Source organism: Myotis yumanensis, unplaced genomic scaffold (assembly GCF_028538775.1).
Source record: "Myotis yumanensis isolate MYYU_CA2020_CCGP unplaced genomic scaffold, mMyoYum1.0.hap1 SCAF_12, whole genome shotgun sequence".
In the NCBI taxonomy this organism is placed as follows: Eukaryota; Metazoa; Chordata; class Mammalia; order Chiroptera; family Vespertilionidae; genus Myotis; species Myotis yumanensis.
In genome coordinates, this window is record NW_027223763.1 from 4,193,586 (window position 1) to 4,209,672 (window position 16,087).

At 52.8% G+C, this 16,087-nt stretch overlaps 1 protein-coding gene across 1 annotated transcript in view; it reads right to left on the reverse strand.

The window, feature by feature from the left end:
* Positions 1 to 11,095, reverse strand: part of HMCN2 (hemicentin 2) — a 137,783-nt gene extending 126,688 nt beyond the window's left edge. Inside the window, 1 exon segment of the mRNA XM_070430443.1 lies at positions 10,852 to 11,095. Coding sequence (XP_070286544.1) covers positions 10,852 to 11,095 — 244 coding nt within the window.
* Positions 11,096 to 16,087: the final 4,992 nt, after the last annotated feature.

Below are 16,087 nucleotides of genomic sequence, written 5' to 3' on the forward strand. Positions count from 1 at the left end.
TGGCTGCACATTAGAATCACCTGGGAATCTTTTTAAAATCCTGATTTCGGGGCCTCATCCTCCGAAAATTCTGTTTCTTCGTTACTAATATTGTGGGCCCCTCCCCCCCATAAAAACGAAACAGAATTTCCGGAGGATGAGGCCCAGAAATCAGGATTTTAAAAAGATTCCCAGGTGATTCTAACGTGCAGCCAAGGTTGAGAACCACTGCACTAGGGCAGTGGTCGGCAAACTCATTAGTCAACAGAGCCAAATATCAACAGTACAACGACTGAAATTTCTTTTGAGAGCCAAATTTTTTAAACTTAAAATATATAGGTAGGTACATTGTTATTAACTTAATTAGGGTACTCCTAAGGCTTAGGAAGAGCCACACTCAAGGGGCCAAAGAGCCACATGTGGCTGGAGAGCCGCAGTTTGCCGACCACTGCCTAGGGCAGTGATGGCGAACCTATGACACTCGTGTCAGAGGTGACACGCGAACTCATTTTTTTGGTTGATTTTTCTTTGTTAAATGGCATTTAAATATATAAAATAAATATCAAAAATATAAATCTTTGTTTTACTATGGTTGCAAATATCAAAAAATTTCTATATGTGACACGGCACCAGAGTTAAGTTAGGGTTTTTCAAAATGCTGACACGCTGAGCTCAAAAGGTTCGCCGTCACTGGCCTAGGGGATCCCACCAACCAGAAATCGTCCTACTTTTACATCTTACCTTCAAAACTTGTATGCTTATTTGTAAACGTATATCTTCAGTGGCGAGCTGGCACGGCCATGGCATATTCAGCCCCAGGGCGCCTTATGTGCCACGCCAGCTCAGCCTGGTTCAGTGACCCTGAGAGGGGGCGGTAAAGGATGGAGAAAAGACAGACAAGAAAGCTGGGTCTGGATGGGACCCGGATGGAGAGAGACAGCGCCAGGGACCACAAGCCGTGTCTTTATTTTATAGCAGATTCCACGAGGCAAAGTAAGGGCGTGGTCAAGATGTTTACGACATTCTCCTGGGTTTCCATCCTACTCAACTACATGCACCTGAACTCTATCAAGCCCACATCACTCAGGTACGTGGGGCCACGTGTTCGGACCATAGGTTCAAGCTCACAACCACAGCTGTTGGCTATAATTGTGCTGGGAGGGCCCTGCCTCCAAGGTGGGACTTGCACGTGGCCATGAGAGGACTGTGCCCTCTCATTAGTCCGAGGCTTGAACCTGTCCAAACACTGTAGCTGCTCCCCACAATCTTCCATAAGTGCAGACCCCTGTCAGCAGACTTTTATGTAAGTGTAAATAACACACTATTTTAACTTTTTTTTTTTTTTCACTGAACAGCATATTGTGAGCATCTTTCCAGGAGGCCAAGTCCTCGGCTCAAAGTCACCTGTGACGGCTGCCAAGGCCTTCCTTTGTATAAATGTCTAATAACGGGCTTGCCTAATCCCATCTTGTCTTCTCTCCAATTTTTATCACGAACGGTCAGCAAGAACATCTTCCCATACCTCACATGTGAGCGCCAGTTCGTCTCCTTGGAGGGAAGCCCATAAGCAGAACGTCTGGGTCAAAGACAAGGCCGTTTGTAAAGACTCTGGTTGCAAATTCAGTCACCTCGTTACTGTCTTCCCTTCCCAGGTGTCCCCGCCTCTGGTCCGTCCACCTGCCAAGGTGGAACCACCACCCTGGTGCCCGGCTTTGCTCAGGTGACCCTGCTCAGGAATCAGCAGCGACCGCTGGCGGGCTGCACACCGGGTGAGGCGCCGCAGGGCGCGGCTGTGACTGTGGGCCCTGCGTGCGCCCCGCGTCGTGAACTGTCGTCCATGCCAGCCTGTCCCGACGGCTCCCAGCACTAGAGCCGTTCTCCCCGCTTTGCAGCAATGTGAGAAATGGAGTTGGGACTGTGGGTTATCATCAATGAAACGTCCTCCAGTTGGAAGGATCCCTGCCCCCTTTTCTGCCGTCTCTGTGCTTCCTGCTGGGGGAGTTGAGGGCTGAAGGTTGTTGTGCTTTCTTTTATGGAAGATCAAGAAGGGTCACGGGGAGCCAACTCTGGCCACGGTTCTACTTGGCAAGGTAACTGTTCCAGGACTTGGAGACACATCATCCCTCCAACTCTGCCAGTTGTCACAGGGCCTCCTCCCTGGTCTGCCTCTGTCCCTTCGCTTCTTATAAGGCCCTCGGGCACACTGGCCCGCTCCACTGCAGTATGACCTCATCCTAATCCAGGACATCTCCAATCGCCCCGTTTCCAAATAAAGTCACATGCGGAGGACGCAGAGGGGACTGGAACTGTGTGAGGACTCGATTCAACTTAGAACTACACCCTCGCTTGGTTCCAAAGCCTGTGCCCTTTGCACAAGCTCTATACTGCCTGCAGCACACTGGTGGCAGTGGTGTTAGTGATGGCGATGGTGATGGTGATGGTGATGATGATGGTGATGGTGATGATGATGGTGATGGCAGCTACCACTGTGTTAATATTTACGAAGCCCCCAGTTCTCTTCTACGCACTTTGTATGCACTCACTCAGAAGAAAACGTGCAGCAACCTACGAAGTCTACTATCACCCCCATGTCAGAGACGCGACTTTGAGGCCCAGGCGGCAAAAGGGCTGCCGAGGTCGAACAACAAGGAAGCCGCAGAGATGGGTTCAGACCGGGGCTTGTCTGAGCCCAGATCCAAGCTCCCCAACCACCCGGGAACCTGTTCCCAGTCCCTCCTGCCCGATCCTGCGGGGGAGGGAGGTTCGTGACTGGAGGCAGGCATGTGCCAAACAGCTGGGCAGATGTGGCAGCATCCTCGGAGCAGCGCACAGCTCAGACCTCCGAGCCTGCACGCGGAGAAGCACCGGGGCCAAGGGGCTGGGTTTTCCCCTCAGGGCAAGACTGATCGTGACTATTTCATGATGAAAAGCTGGGTAATAGTCAGGTTACAATACACACACACACACCCCCCCGCAGACCGTGCAGCCAGAAGCCGGGCCGCCCCAGCTCACAGGCGGGTCTGTAAACGGACCACGTTCGCTCTGCCTGCTGCACCCACGCCCCTGGCTGATTAAACCACCGAGCAAAGCTGGCAGCGGACCTGGGGCCCAGAGGAGATGTTCAGACTCCCTGACAATCAAACATTGAACGGGGTCACATTGCTCACCTACCACCTCCACCACAAAGGGGAGCATGAGGTCCCCAGGTGCAGCAGAGGCGTGGGCAAAACGCAGTCCATACTCTGCTGGCAGGAGGGCATGATGGTGCCCTGTGCGTGGAGGACGGTTTGGTGACAGCTGTCAAAACTGAAAATGACCAGAGGCTTTAATAAGGCCCCTGCATTTCTGGGGCCCTCGCCTACAGATGTGTCTGCAAATGTGTATGCGTTTATTATAGAGAAACGGAAAGCCACCCATTTGCCACCATGTGGGAATCACTGGGTAAATCCTGGTAAGACTAAGATAAATTAAGGTCCCTTTGATAGTCTTCTGTGGTCATTAAAAACAGTGAAGTGGGCCCAGCTGGTGTGCTCAGTGGTTAGCATCTCCCCATGAAACAGAAGGTCCCAGTTCGATTCCCAGTCAGGGCACACGCCCGGGTTTGGGCTCTATCCCTGGTGGGGGGTGTGCAGGAAGCAGCCAATCAATGATTCACTCTCATCACTGGTGCTTCTCTCTCTCTCCCTCTTCCTCTCTGAAATTAAAATGTGTGTGTTTTTTAAACAGAACAAAACAGTGAGGTGGGTCTCCATTTCCTGATAGAGAAAGAAATCTATGATTCATCATGTGGGGGGGGGGGGGGGAAGCAAGCTGCAAGCAGGATGCACAGTACAATCCATTTTCTATATAATAAAAAAAAGTAAGGGAGATATATGTACGTGAGGGAATTACACACACGATCTGCAAGGACACAACACTATTAAAAAGTGTTTGCAAGCCCAGCGCTGAATCCCCGCCCCGCAGTGGGGCGCAGGAAATGTGGCGGACGGAAGACCCACTCCCCGGCGCTGCTCGTGGGGGGCCCAAGTCCTTCTGATCGAGGCCCAGCCCGTGGACGGTGTGAGGCCGGTAGCGGGCCCCCGGCGCGCCGGGCCCAGGTCTTCCCGGAGTCGGGTTGCTTGGGAATGCAGCCCAAAGCAGGTGGTAAACTCCATCTAAGGCTAAATACCGGCACGAGACCGATAGCCAACAAGTACCGTAAGGGAAAGTTGAAAAGAACTTTGAAGAGAGAGTTCAAGAAAAAAAAAAAAAAAGTGTTTGCATCCCTTGAGAGTAGAATTAGCGGAATATTTACAAGGTTGTACTAATTTTGCAATATGGACGGAAACTGAATTCATGAACTGAAAGAGCTAAGCCCGGATACTAAAACAAGAACACAAAGAAAGAATAGCCCTTATTGATTCTATGCATTGAAACAAAATGCAAAACTCCTACCTAAAACACTGGCGCGTCACACCCAGCGGTATCTTAAAGAAGCACCCACCAGCCGACCCAGCAGGGCGCGTGCAAGGGATGTGGATAGAGTTCAAAACAAGAAACTCCAGCCACAGGTCAGCAGGAGACCAGCTCAGCACAGACGGGAAGCGCCGGGCCGACAGGCAGCGCCCATCCCCGTGGGTCTGTTCCTGCTTTGGGGTGTTTCTGTCTTGCATGACCCTTAGGAAACTAGGAATGGAAGCATGTCCTTCACCTGGCGAGGAAACCACAGACAAGGGCGACATCACAGGACAGTGAGAGGTCACGAGTGGGGTGAGAGCGGCCCAGCCACCCCCGTTATTCTGCAGTGACCCCGGAGTTCCCGCCGGTGACACCACGACCCATTTCTAGCGGGGAAGCCTCTGACCGGGGAGAGGAGACAGCGCTATAATTTGGACAGGCTGCGCCTGTCAACCTAGAAAACTCAAGACATTACACACACAAAAAATAGAACTAGTTTAAAAAAAAAAAACTTCAGTTAAGAAAGTTGGAAGCAAAATAAATCTATGAGAATGAATTGCTTTCCAACATGCGAGCAATACTCATTTGCAAAAAATGTAATGGGAAAGAAATTCGTGGTCAAAATAGTAACAGAAAAACCAAATATTTAGAGATGATTTTAAAAAGAAATGGGTGGAGGGAGAAAAGACTATAAATCTTCACTAAAAGAAGGAAATCTGTGGATAAAGGGAGAGGCATGTGTCCCGGATGGAAACAATTGACATTTTTAAAAAATGACAACTCTTCCCCTAACCAAGAATGAACACCGTTCCAAGCAACATCATGGTAAGCGTTTTGGGGGGGAGTTGATTGAGTTTTTCTATTTTTCATCGGAAAGAAGAAGCGTCCACGAATATTTTGAAAACGAAGAAGAGGGACAGAAAGAACATGAACGTGGTGCTGGCCTCGGGAACTCTGGAAATGAGTAGCCTTCGGACTCAGGCAAAAGAACTGGACTCCACTCAGCAAAGTTGTTCCGTGGGTGTGAGCGGACAGCGCTGACACCCGCCCACGAGCACGCTGGGAGGGAGCAGTTACGTGAGTGGACAGTCTGTCCCTGTTGGGATGGAAGGTCATAGGTAAGCAAGGGCAGGAGGTCAGAACAATCCACATAGTCATAGACTTGGAGGCATCAGTAGGAACTCATGTTCAGCTTAACGTGGGTACAGACCGTTGCGTAGAGATTTATAGACACAGATGTAGGCACCGGTTTGATATACAACATCTACCTCCTTGCTCTCTCAGCTATGTAGCAGCAATGACACCCTAGCGGCAACCAGCACCCCAAGTCCGCAGATCCTCATTTCTAAAACTACTATAAAAGGAACCAGGGTGCCTGAGAGAAATTGCTAATCCCAGGACAGGGCAGGACATGTATCAAATGAATCTGGACCAACTCGTAGTGCCAGAAAGTAAGAAAGTGCTTAAAAAATATATACACCAATGGGGTATGTCAAAGGCACATGGGAGCCAGGGGCAAGAGCTGCTGACGACCACAGGTGGGAAATATTGAGCAACTAAATAAGGCAGTATTAGGTGATAGCCCAAAGTATACAGTAAATATCCGTGAGCTACACTGAACCAATAACTACATGGGAGAAGGGAGAAGTCTCTCATATAGAGGAATCCCACATGACTTATATACGTGCTCCATCCCCTACTCACCTAGGGGCTGTCCTCCCAAGAGGACAGTATGGAAAGGGAAGAAAAAAATAAAGTAACTTCACAGCAGAGACACCTGCCGACCTCAGCCAGGTGATCAAGGTCAACATCAACAGTGAGAAGTCATCTTGAGAGCACGTGCCCTCGATACGATGTGATGAGAATGTTCCTCCCACTGCCCAGTCTGACTGGAGAAAAACATTGGACAAACCACAGCTCAGGGACCAACCATCAGGGCAAGACTGGTCAAGCTCGTCAAAAGCAAGGTCTGAGGAACTGTCACAACCCAGAGGAGCCTAAGGGGACATGAGAACGAAACATAACCTGGGACCCTGGGTGGGATTCTGGGACAGAAAAACGACATTAAGGAAAAACTGAAGACATGTGAATAGAGAAAGGGCTTTAGTTACTAAAAATCGTATCTTTATCGACCCTTTCATTGTGATAAATGCCCAACATAAGATGTTAATAACGGGGGAAACTGGTTGTGGGGTAATTGGGAACTTTCTGAACTGTCTTTGCAATAATTCTATAAATCTACGGCTGTTCTAAAATTTAGAGTTGATGAAAATTTTTTAACTGCCCACTGATGAATAGATAAAGCTAGGAGAAGGAACTCCTGTCTGTGCCAATGTGGAGGGCACTGTGCCAAGTGAAATAAGTAGAGAAAGACAAATTCTCTATGGTCTCCCTTCTATGTGGAATCTAAAGAAAGCCAAATTCATAGACACAGCCCGGGGGTTTACCAGGGGCTGGGGGACGGGGAGACACGGGGAGCTGCTAGCAAGGGGGACGAACGTCCAAAGATAAGATGGGTACGTTCTGGGGCTCTAGCGTACGGCGTGTGATTGTAGTCAGTAAGACCGTGTCACATCATGACTGTTGCCAAGAGAGCAGATCTTAAATGTTCTCGCCGCAAAAAAAAAAGAAATAATTAAGTGACGGATGAAGGTATTAGCTAACGCTCCTTAATCATTTTGCGATTTACAAGTCTATCGAGTCAACACTTCTACACTGTGAACAAGCCCAAGAGAATGTGTCAATTACACCTCACTAAAGCTGGGGGTGGGGGGGGTGAGTTTTATTTTAAGAAAAAAGAATACAAGGAAGGGTGTGCACTCTTCGTAGACAGGATGAAGCCAAATGGAGGCTATGATGTGCTCCCAGGAGAACTGCCACCCAAGGGGACAGGACGGGAAGCCCAGGGCAATTCTTATCAGAGGTCCTGGCAGGTGGCTCCGTTGTTGGAGCCTCGTCCCAGGCACCAGAGAGGCTGCTGTTTGATTTCTGGCCAGGGCACACACGGGAGGCAACTGATTGATGTTTGTCTCTCACATCGCTGTTTCTCTCCCTCCCCCTTCTTCCCGCTCTAAAATTTAAAAAAAAAAAAAAGCATATCCTAGGGGAGAGGATAAAAAAAATAATCATTAACAAATTCTTAATAGATAAAGTAATCTGAGGTAAAGGCAGGATCCAAATGAATAAAAAAGAAAGGATTATTCAACCAAATGTATCTAACCAATTATTCCATTCTAAAACAATTACAGTAGATTATTTTTTTACACCATGCATCAATTTTTTTTAAATTTCAGGTTAAAGAATTAAATACAAGAAAAAGAGAAAATAAATGAAAAAGCTTAGACCATGTACCTAATTGATTTTGTGATAGAAAAAAAAAGTATTTTGTAAGCATGAAAGTCAAGAAATTACAAAGGGACACGTCTGCAGATTCTACTATATTTAAGACTTAAAACATAAACATTTAAACTTCAGGACATCAGGAATGACGAACAATGCAAAAAGCCAACAACCAGGAAAAATACTAACCACATAACAAAATCCAGTTAATATCATCAATATCAAGTCCTCCTCTCAACTGATGAGAAAACCACTAAAAACCCAGTGGAAAAAGGGACTCACATTTACAAAAGAGATTCACACCAAAAACAATCGCATGACACGTGAAAACACGCTGAACCTCACTAGCAATGGAAGCAAGAAGATAACATTTTCCATCTTTTGAATTGGGGGGGGATATTTTTATCCTAATTCCCAGTGGTAGGCACAGCTTCTCTGAAACAGCCCTGCAAATGCTTCTGGTAGAAGTTTAAACTCTCAAAACATTTTGTAAAACAATTTGAAGGATCGTCCACCTACTCCGTGTGCTAAAAATGTCCTAAGAATTCCACTTGCAGAAACTTAATCCTAAAAAAAAAAAAAATCAAAGATGCAGACAAAAGACGAGGTGCTTCTGCAGTATTTTAATAGGGAAACACTGAAAACAATCAAGTTTTCAGCCAAAATGAAACCATTCGCAAAATTCTAACTCGCTAGTTTGGGAACATTCCACTTTTCTCATTTAAACACTTGAAAACGCCTTGCCAAAGCGCAGGTCCTGGTTTATCTCCGCGCGAGAGCAGCCCAGAACCTCTGACACCTGCCCCGCACAGGCAGGTCCTGGGGGTTAGGATGGGGCTTTCCTTGAAGAGGCTCCTGCAGGCACGCAGCCCGGGGGGGCAGAATCAGCTAAAACCCCCATTTCTCCAGCTCCCCTTCCACCAAAGGGATGCCATTGGCTGATTCAAAAGACACAGCTAAACCTACACCACAGCTCCAATCCCTGCTCGGAACCTGCAGTGGCAGCTCACAGCCCATAGAAGGAAATCTACGCGCTCCAGATCGTTGGTCCCGAAGTCAGAGCCCAGACCCATCTGGCCTCTCCCGCGTTCCCATTTCAGCCCTCCTCCCACACACCGGTCCCCACATGCCAGCCGCCACCCAGCGAGCTCAGGAAGCACGAGGCTTCCCCAGGTCCCCAGCGCCTGGCACCGGCCAGGGAAATGCTCGAAAGCGGATAAACATTCCCTCCTGCACTTGGAGCCCTCCGTGCACCTGAGCCAGCGTGGGCCACTTCCTCCTCTCAGTCTGTCCCGTCTCCAGCAGCCACTGGCTCCTGCCCCTTCACCCTGGGAGGCTCGTGCACACAGCAGGGGCTCCATAAACACTGAGCCGCCCCCCATGCCTGGACCTGGGGGTGCCTGTCAGGAGGGAGGAGGGCCGGTTCCCTGCTTCACAGAGGGTGGGGTGAAAGCTGGAGAGTCCTGCACCCGCTCAGCACACAGGACAGAAGAGGGGCTGGAAGGGGGCTTAGGGAAGCCGATGGCCAGAGAGGGGGCAGTGAGGACAGCCCGTGGGAGCCCCAGCCCGGGACACCAGGTGGGGGGTCCAACAGGCTGCTCCCTTGCCCTGCAACTGCAGCCCAGCATTTTAGGGACAAATTACATCACCCTGGCAGGTGGCCTGGGGTAAGTCCCATCCATGTCCTGAGCCTCAGTTTCTCCAAGTGTAAGAGAAGGGGGTGGCATTGGAAGCCCAAGAATGATCCAGAAGGGAGAGAGTTGGGTGGGGGGGTGGTGACCTGTGTCCGAGCAGAAGGCCCAGGACACACCTCACATCTTCCCAGCTCCCCCACCTGACTGCCCCTGCCCCTGAGGGGGGAGCTGTGCTTTGGATGCTCCCAGAAATACCTTCCTAGCCCCCTGGCTCTGGGCTTTGGGCTTCAGGACCCTCCGGAACCGGAGCTCCTGGAAGCGGAGGGACCTTCACCCTCAGCCGAGGACTATAGGGTCGGGTCACACCCACCGCTGCCCATCCTTCCAGAATCCGGAGTAATGCTGAGTGACAGGGGCAAATTCTTCCCACAGGGCTGGCTGCCTCACAGCCTGGGCGCTGTGGGGTTCTCAGCACAAGAACACTTTGCAGTACAATTTTGCAAGTTGAATTGTTCAGTTTGGCTTTTTAAAGCTACGGTCTGATAGAAAGGTGGGTAGATGGCGCAACGAGATAAAGCAAACAGTGAAACAGTAACGAGGGTCAGCAGGTGGGCAGGCAGGTGCTCCGCGTGCTCCCCTCCCCCGCGGTGCTGTAAGTCGGAGATTTTTAATTGAGAAATGCTGGGGGAAGCCGTCCTCGCGCTCAGAGGAACGTGGGGAACCATCCTCAGCTGTTTCTCCCGAAAGGCCCCACAGTGGGGTCTCCCAGGGGCCCTTGTCAAACGCATGTCCCCAACACTGAGCTGAGAGTTAGGGGCTGGAGGGGACAGGTGTTGGGGTGCGGGGACCAGGCCGTGGGAGCAGGGCTGTGAGTGAGGCGACCTGGCCCGCGGGAGCTGCTGTTTTCCCTGGGAAACAGGTGACGGGCCACCGGGCGGAGTGAGTTCACCTGGCCTAGCGGCTCTCCTGGCCTCCCAGCTGCTGGGCGCGAATCCTAAGAATTAACAGAAAGTGAAAACGCAAAGGCTCGTCGTGTGCCAGGCTCGGCCACGATGCCTCCTTTCAACGGCTCAGCAGTTTGGGGGGCAGTGCTCACCCCATCTCACCACCGGGGAAAGTGAGTCTCGGGAAGGTGGGGTCACTTGCCCAAGTCGCACAGCCAGGAGGTGGCTGCGCAGCACTTGAACGCAGCGCCCAAGTTCTCTGCCAGCCGCCTGACCTCGCAAGGCGCGGGACCGGGGACAGCGGGTCCCGGGGAAAGACGGGGCGGTGTCGGGCCTGCCCCAGGTGCCAGGATGGGGCTCGCAGTGCTCAGAAGGCGCCCCACCCGCCCCGCCTGCGTGCAGCCCTGGGCGTCCAGGTGCGCCTGCAACCGCGGGCGGGCGATGAAGCGCTGCCACAGGGCGCGGACGGGCCGCGGCGGGCGCCTCTGGGTCAGGGGAGGGCACCGTGGGAGCGCTACCTGGGTCGTGGAAGGGCACCAGCGCATAGTTGGCGATGGCCCGGCTGCGGTGGCTCAGGCTGCGCTCCAGGATGCGCGAGGCGCCGTCCATCACCTGCACCAGGTCGTCCCACATGGAGCCGGTGACATCGAAGACGATGGCCAGGGTGGCGTCGCCCGTGGCAGGGGCCAGCGCCGTCCCGGGCTCGCTGGCCGCCGCTGCGGAGACCGCCAGCAGCAGCCGCAGGAGCAGCGCCGGGGGCATCGTGCTGAGCGCGGCCCACGGGCCTCGGCGGCCGAGGCGCAGGTCGTGGCGAACCGGACGGTCCCGCGCGCTCCGCGGCCGCCCAGTGCACGGATGCGGCTACGGCTGCGGCTGCGGCGCGGCGCGCGGACGGTGCGTGCGCTCCGGACAGGGGCTCGCGGCGAGGCGAGGCGGGGTCCCCCTGCTGGGAGCCCGAGGCGGGTCCTAGAGCCCACCCCGTTCAGGGTCACGGGCCCGCCCCCTACGGTGACTCAAACTTTCCCGGCCCCCGCGGCTCGCCAGGCCAGACCCAAGGTTAGGGGAGGACGCGGGGCGGACCGACCGCAGCAGGCGGCGCGGGGGCGGCCAAGGCGGGAAGGGATGCGGCTGCACGGGCCGGGCCGCGGACACCTGCGCCTCTGACACGCGCCCTGCAGGGGGGAGGGGGAGGGAGGGTGGCGCAACAGCCCGGTCCTGGAGGTCTGGCCGCCGCGGAGGCTGGCTGAGTTGTTCCCTCCACCCAGCTCCCCATAAACGCCCCGCCCCGCCCCACCCACACACGAATCCAACGCTTTTTCTTTCCACAGGGATCTGTGCTTCCCGGTTGTTGAAATTGTTACTGTTATTACAATCCAGCACCAGACGTTCAGCACCTACTATGTGCTAAGCGTCTTCACACAGCTATTTCCTCCAATGCTCGCTGCAACCGTAGAGGGAGGCACTGACTCTAACCCCATTTTTTTTTTTTTCGCTAAAAGTATTACAAAGGGTATTACATAAGTGTCCTTTTTTTCCCCCCCCGCCCTTGACAAACCCCTGCCCTCCCTTACCCCCCAGTGTCTTATGTCCAGTAGTTATGCTTATATGGATGCATACAAGTCCTTCGGTTGATCTCTTACTCCCCTCCCTCCTGTCCCCCAACCCTCCCTGGCCTTCCCACTGCAGTTTGACAATCAGTTTGAGGCAGCTCTGCCTCTGTATCTATTATTGTTCAAAAGTTTGTAATGGTCTTTATTATCCATGAATGAGTGAGATCATGTGGTATTTTTCCTTCATTGACTGGCTTGTTTCACTTGGCATAATGCTCTCCAGTTCCATCCATGCTGTTGCAAATGGTAAGAGTTCCTTCTTTTTTACAGCAGCATAGTATTCCATCGTGTAGATGTACCACAGTTTTCTAATCCATTCAACTACTGATGGGCACTTAGGCTGTTTCCAGATCTTAGCTATGGTGAATTGTGCTGCTATGAACATAGGGGTGCATATATCCTTTCTGATTGGTGTTTCTGGTTTCTTGGGATATATTCCTAGAAGTGGGATCACAGGGTCAAATGGGAGTTCCATTTCCAATTTTTTGAGGAAACTCCATACTGTCTTCCATAGTGGCCGCACCAGTCGGCATTCCCACCAGCAGTGCACAAGTATTTTACAGAGAAGCAAACTGAGGCTCGGGCATTTACAAACTGAGGTAAGTCATTTGCCCAGTCACTCAGCTCCCAAGTGGTAGAGAAAGGACTAGAAGCCAAATCTAGAAAGATTCCCAGGACCCTCGCCTCTGCTGCCTGGGAGGTCACAGGTCATCCGATGACTCCAGAGGATGGGTGCCCCTCTGCCCGGCTCCCTCCCCAGGCCCCATGGACTGGTGTGAAGGTTCTGTGACACCTGGGAGGTGCGGTGGTGCTTCCTGGGCTCTGGCTAGCCATCCCCTCCCTTCCGTCGCCGCCATTGCTCATCTCGGGTGGTGCCCTCCTGGTTTATTTCTACCCTGGGCGTCTCTCCCCATTGGCCTAGGAGCCCCTTGAGGCTGGGACTGTGTCTGGGTTCCCCCCATCAGTCCCCAGTTTCCAGCCCAGTCCTGGCACATGATGGGGACCTCACCAAATGCTGCCAGAATAAAGAAGAGCTCTCGCCTGGCCAGGGTGGCTGACTTGTTTGGAGCATCATCCTGTGCACGGAAAGGTCACAGGTTCGATTCCCAGCCAGGGTCATGTCTAAGTTGAAACCTTGGCTGGGATGTGTACTGGAGGCAACCAATGGATGTTTCTCTCTCACATCAATGTTTCTCTCCAACCCCCCTTCCTCTCTCTAAAATTTATATATATATATATATAAAATCTCCCCTAGGTTTGGCTCAGTGGATAGAGCATCGGCCTGTGGATTGAAGAGTCCCGGGTTTGATTCTGGTCAAGGGCGTGTACCTCCATTGCAGGCTTCTCCCCAGCCCGGGCCCTGGTTGGGGCATGTGCAGGAGGCAACCAATCGATGTGTTTCTCTCACATCAATATTCCTCTCTATCTTTCCCTCTCTCTTCCACTCTCCCTAAAAATCAATGGAAAAATATCCTCAGGTGAGGACTTTAAAAATAAAATAGTAAATAAAATATAAATTAAATAAATAATAAATTAAATAAAAACTTGTTTTAAAAAAGAGAGAGAGAGAGAGAAGACGACAGCGTTTGTGGCCTGCCTGGTCTGAGCCTTGGACAACAGGGCAGTTCCCCGCCCCTCCCTCAGCGCCTCCTCTGAGAAGACCAGGCTCCCAGGACAGGTACAGGCAGCCCTGCAACACGGCTGAGGGCTCTGCGTCTGTGATGGGGGTGGGGGGGGGGGCGGTGAAGAGGGGAAATTTCTCCAGCCCTTGCCCCTCCAGAGCCCCACCCCCTCCCCATACCTCCTGCCTCCCCGGCCATCTCAGGTCACACCCCACCTCTGCAGCTGCTTCAGCACCTGGCTCTGTGACCCCACAGCCCGTGTTGGCCCTTTGTCTAGCACTGATCACACTATTCCCAATGTCATCTACGTGGCAGGGCTGTCCCTCCTACCCCACCTGTGAGCTCTGGGGCAGCAGAGACTCGGTGCCTGGCACATAGTAGGTGTCCAAGGAAGGAATGCCACGTGAATGGGTCAGGGGGTGTCAGATGCCTGGTAGCTGAGCGCTGGCACTGGCGGGGGAGGCCGCACACATCCTCAGGGACCGTGTTCTAGACCAGGGCGAGGCCCACGTGTAAGAAGGGCTGGGGTCTGGAGGAAATGGTCGCCGTGGAGCCGCCTGCCTTGCGGGATATGGGCGGAACCAAGTGCCCAGACCCGGGTGAGAGCAGAACTTAGGTCCAAGCTCATGAGAGGTTGAGTCACCTGTACTTCTGGACATGGGCTCTTTAAATCTCACTGGGCTAAGGCCATGATTGGCCCCAGGGCCTGGCCAGGGCTGGGCCAGCTGTTGGAGAGAGAAGAGAGGCCCCAGCTGTGGACGGCAAAGGCGGACAGGAGCCAGGAGTCAGGCAGGGCTCACAGACAGTGACATAGCAGGTAGAGTACAGGGGACCTTTGGGGACAAACAAGTACTTCAGTCATTCACTCTACAAACATTCGCTGAACCTAAGCTGGGTGTCAGGCACGCTGCTAGGCACTGTTGGGGGAGGGGGGCATACAGATGTGCAAGACATGCTCTCTACCCTGGGGAGAAGATACACGTAAACAAATAATTCCAAGGCAATGACATAAGTGCTAATAGAGGAATTACCAAGAGCTCTGGGAGCTCAGAGGAAGGAGTGTCTGAGCCTAAGGGGTCAGAGGAGGCCACGGAGTGAGCCTGAGAAGCCTGAAGAACAAGAGGGGAAGGGCATTTGAGCGGCAGGAACAGCATGTGCAAAGGCAAGAGGACAGGAGCGACCTACCCTAGCCCAGTGAGCCTGGAGGGTGACGGCAGAGCAGGGGACAAAGGCCAGATCTTGAAGGGCCTTCAATGTCTTGTGAAGGTTGTGGGGTTTTTCCAAAGGCCCTGGGAAGCTACTGAAGAAGGAGGAATGGGGTCAACATGATCCAATTTGCATTTTGAAAGATCACAGGGGCAGAAGTTCAAAGATTAGATCTTAGAGATACCCAGGAGCCATAAACCTACTCCCGGAGGACGTAAGAGCAGAGCTGGCCCCGAAGAAAGTGAGATGCTTCTCCTAGGCCTGATCCCAAGGGCAAGTGGACCATGAATTTGAGTCCTGAAATAGCCTTGTGACCTAGTGCAAGGCCCTCCCTCTCTGGCCCTTCCTTTCCCCATTTGTGGAATTATTTGAGATGGGCGGGGCTAACGAGATGACCTCCCTGGTTCTTGCAGCCCCACCGCTCCGCAGCCACCACGAGGGGTCCCTTGGAGACACGGGCAGGATGCAAGAGACCATCTGAGCTCACATGGCGAAGCCTCCACCAGTTGCCATGGAAGGGAGCGTTGGGTGGGCACTCCCTCCCACCCAGCGTGGCCAGGGGTGCTGCCCCAAGCATGGGCCTCTCTGGGTGCTCCGTGCCTCCATGTATGTAACCATGGCAGCACCGAGCATGAGCACAGAAGGCCCAGAGGAAAAAACCAAAACCTCATCAATCATCTCCCATCATACCACCTCGACTCTCCAGGCCACCTGGGATCCGAGTTCTGAACTCAAGATAATCCACATTTTTCTTCTGTTGCCAGCAGGGCGGTCTCAGCGGAGCTGCTTGTTTCCTAACATACCACATGTTTGCTGTGGAGAGCACCAGGGGCCTGGCCCGTCCAGGCCTGTCCACTCTGTCTACACTAGGGATCCAAGACCAGCTGGGGGGCTGGATCAGAACCCAGGACTCGGGCGGTTAAAGAAAGGTGGCCCCTCCCTACCGGTGGGGCTGGTGGTGGAGCGCGTCTGCCCAGTCCTCACTGAGAGCCCATCACCCTGAGGAACGCCCTTTCATTAGATCCCCAACAGCCCAGCCACTCCGGTCAATGTCCCCTCTTCACCTGACAGGTGAGGACACTGAGGCAGAGGTGAAGGCCTGTGTCCAGGCTGGACTTTGCATTCCTATCTGCCTTTCCCAGAGCCTAGGATGGATCCACCCCTCCACGCTGCCTCAGACACAGGGGGGTGGGGGAGAGGGTGGTTGGGTTGGTACAGAGCTCCCAGCTGCAGAACTTCCAGAACAAATGTGGGAGCAGCAACTCAGGCTGGATTTGGACTCAAGTTCCAGACATTTATCTCCTTTGAAATGCTGA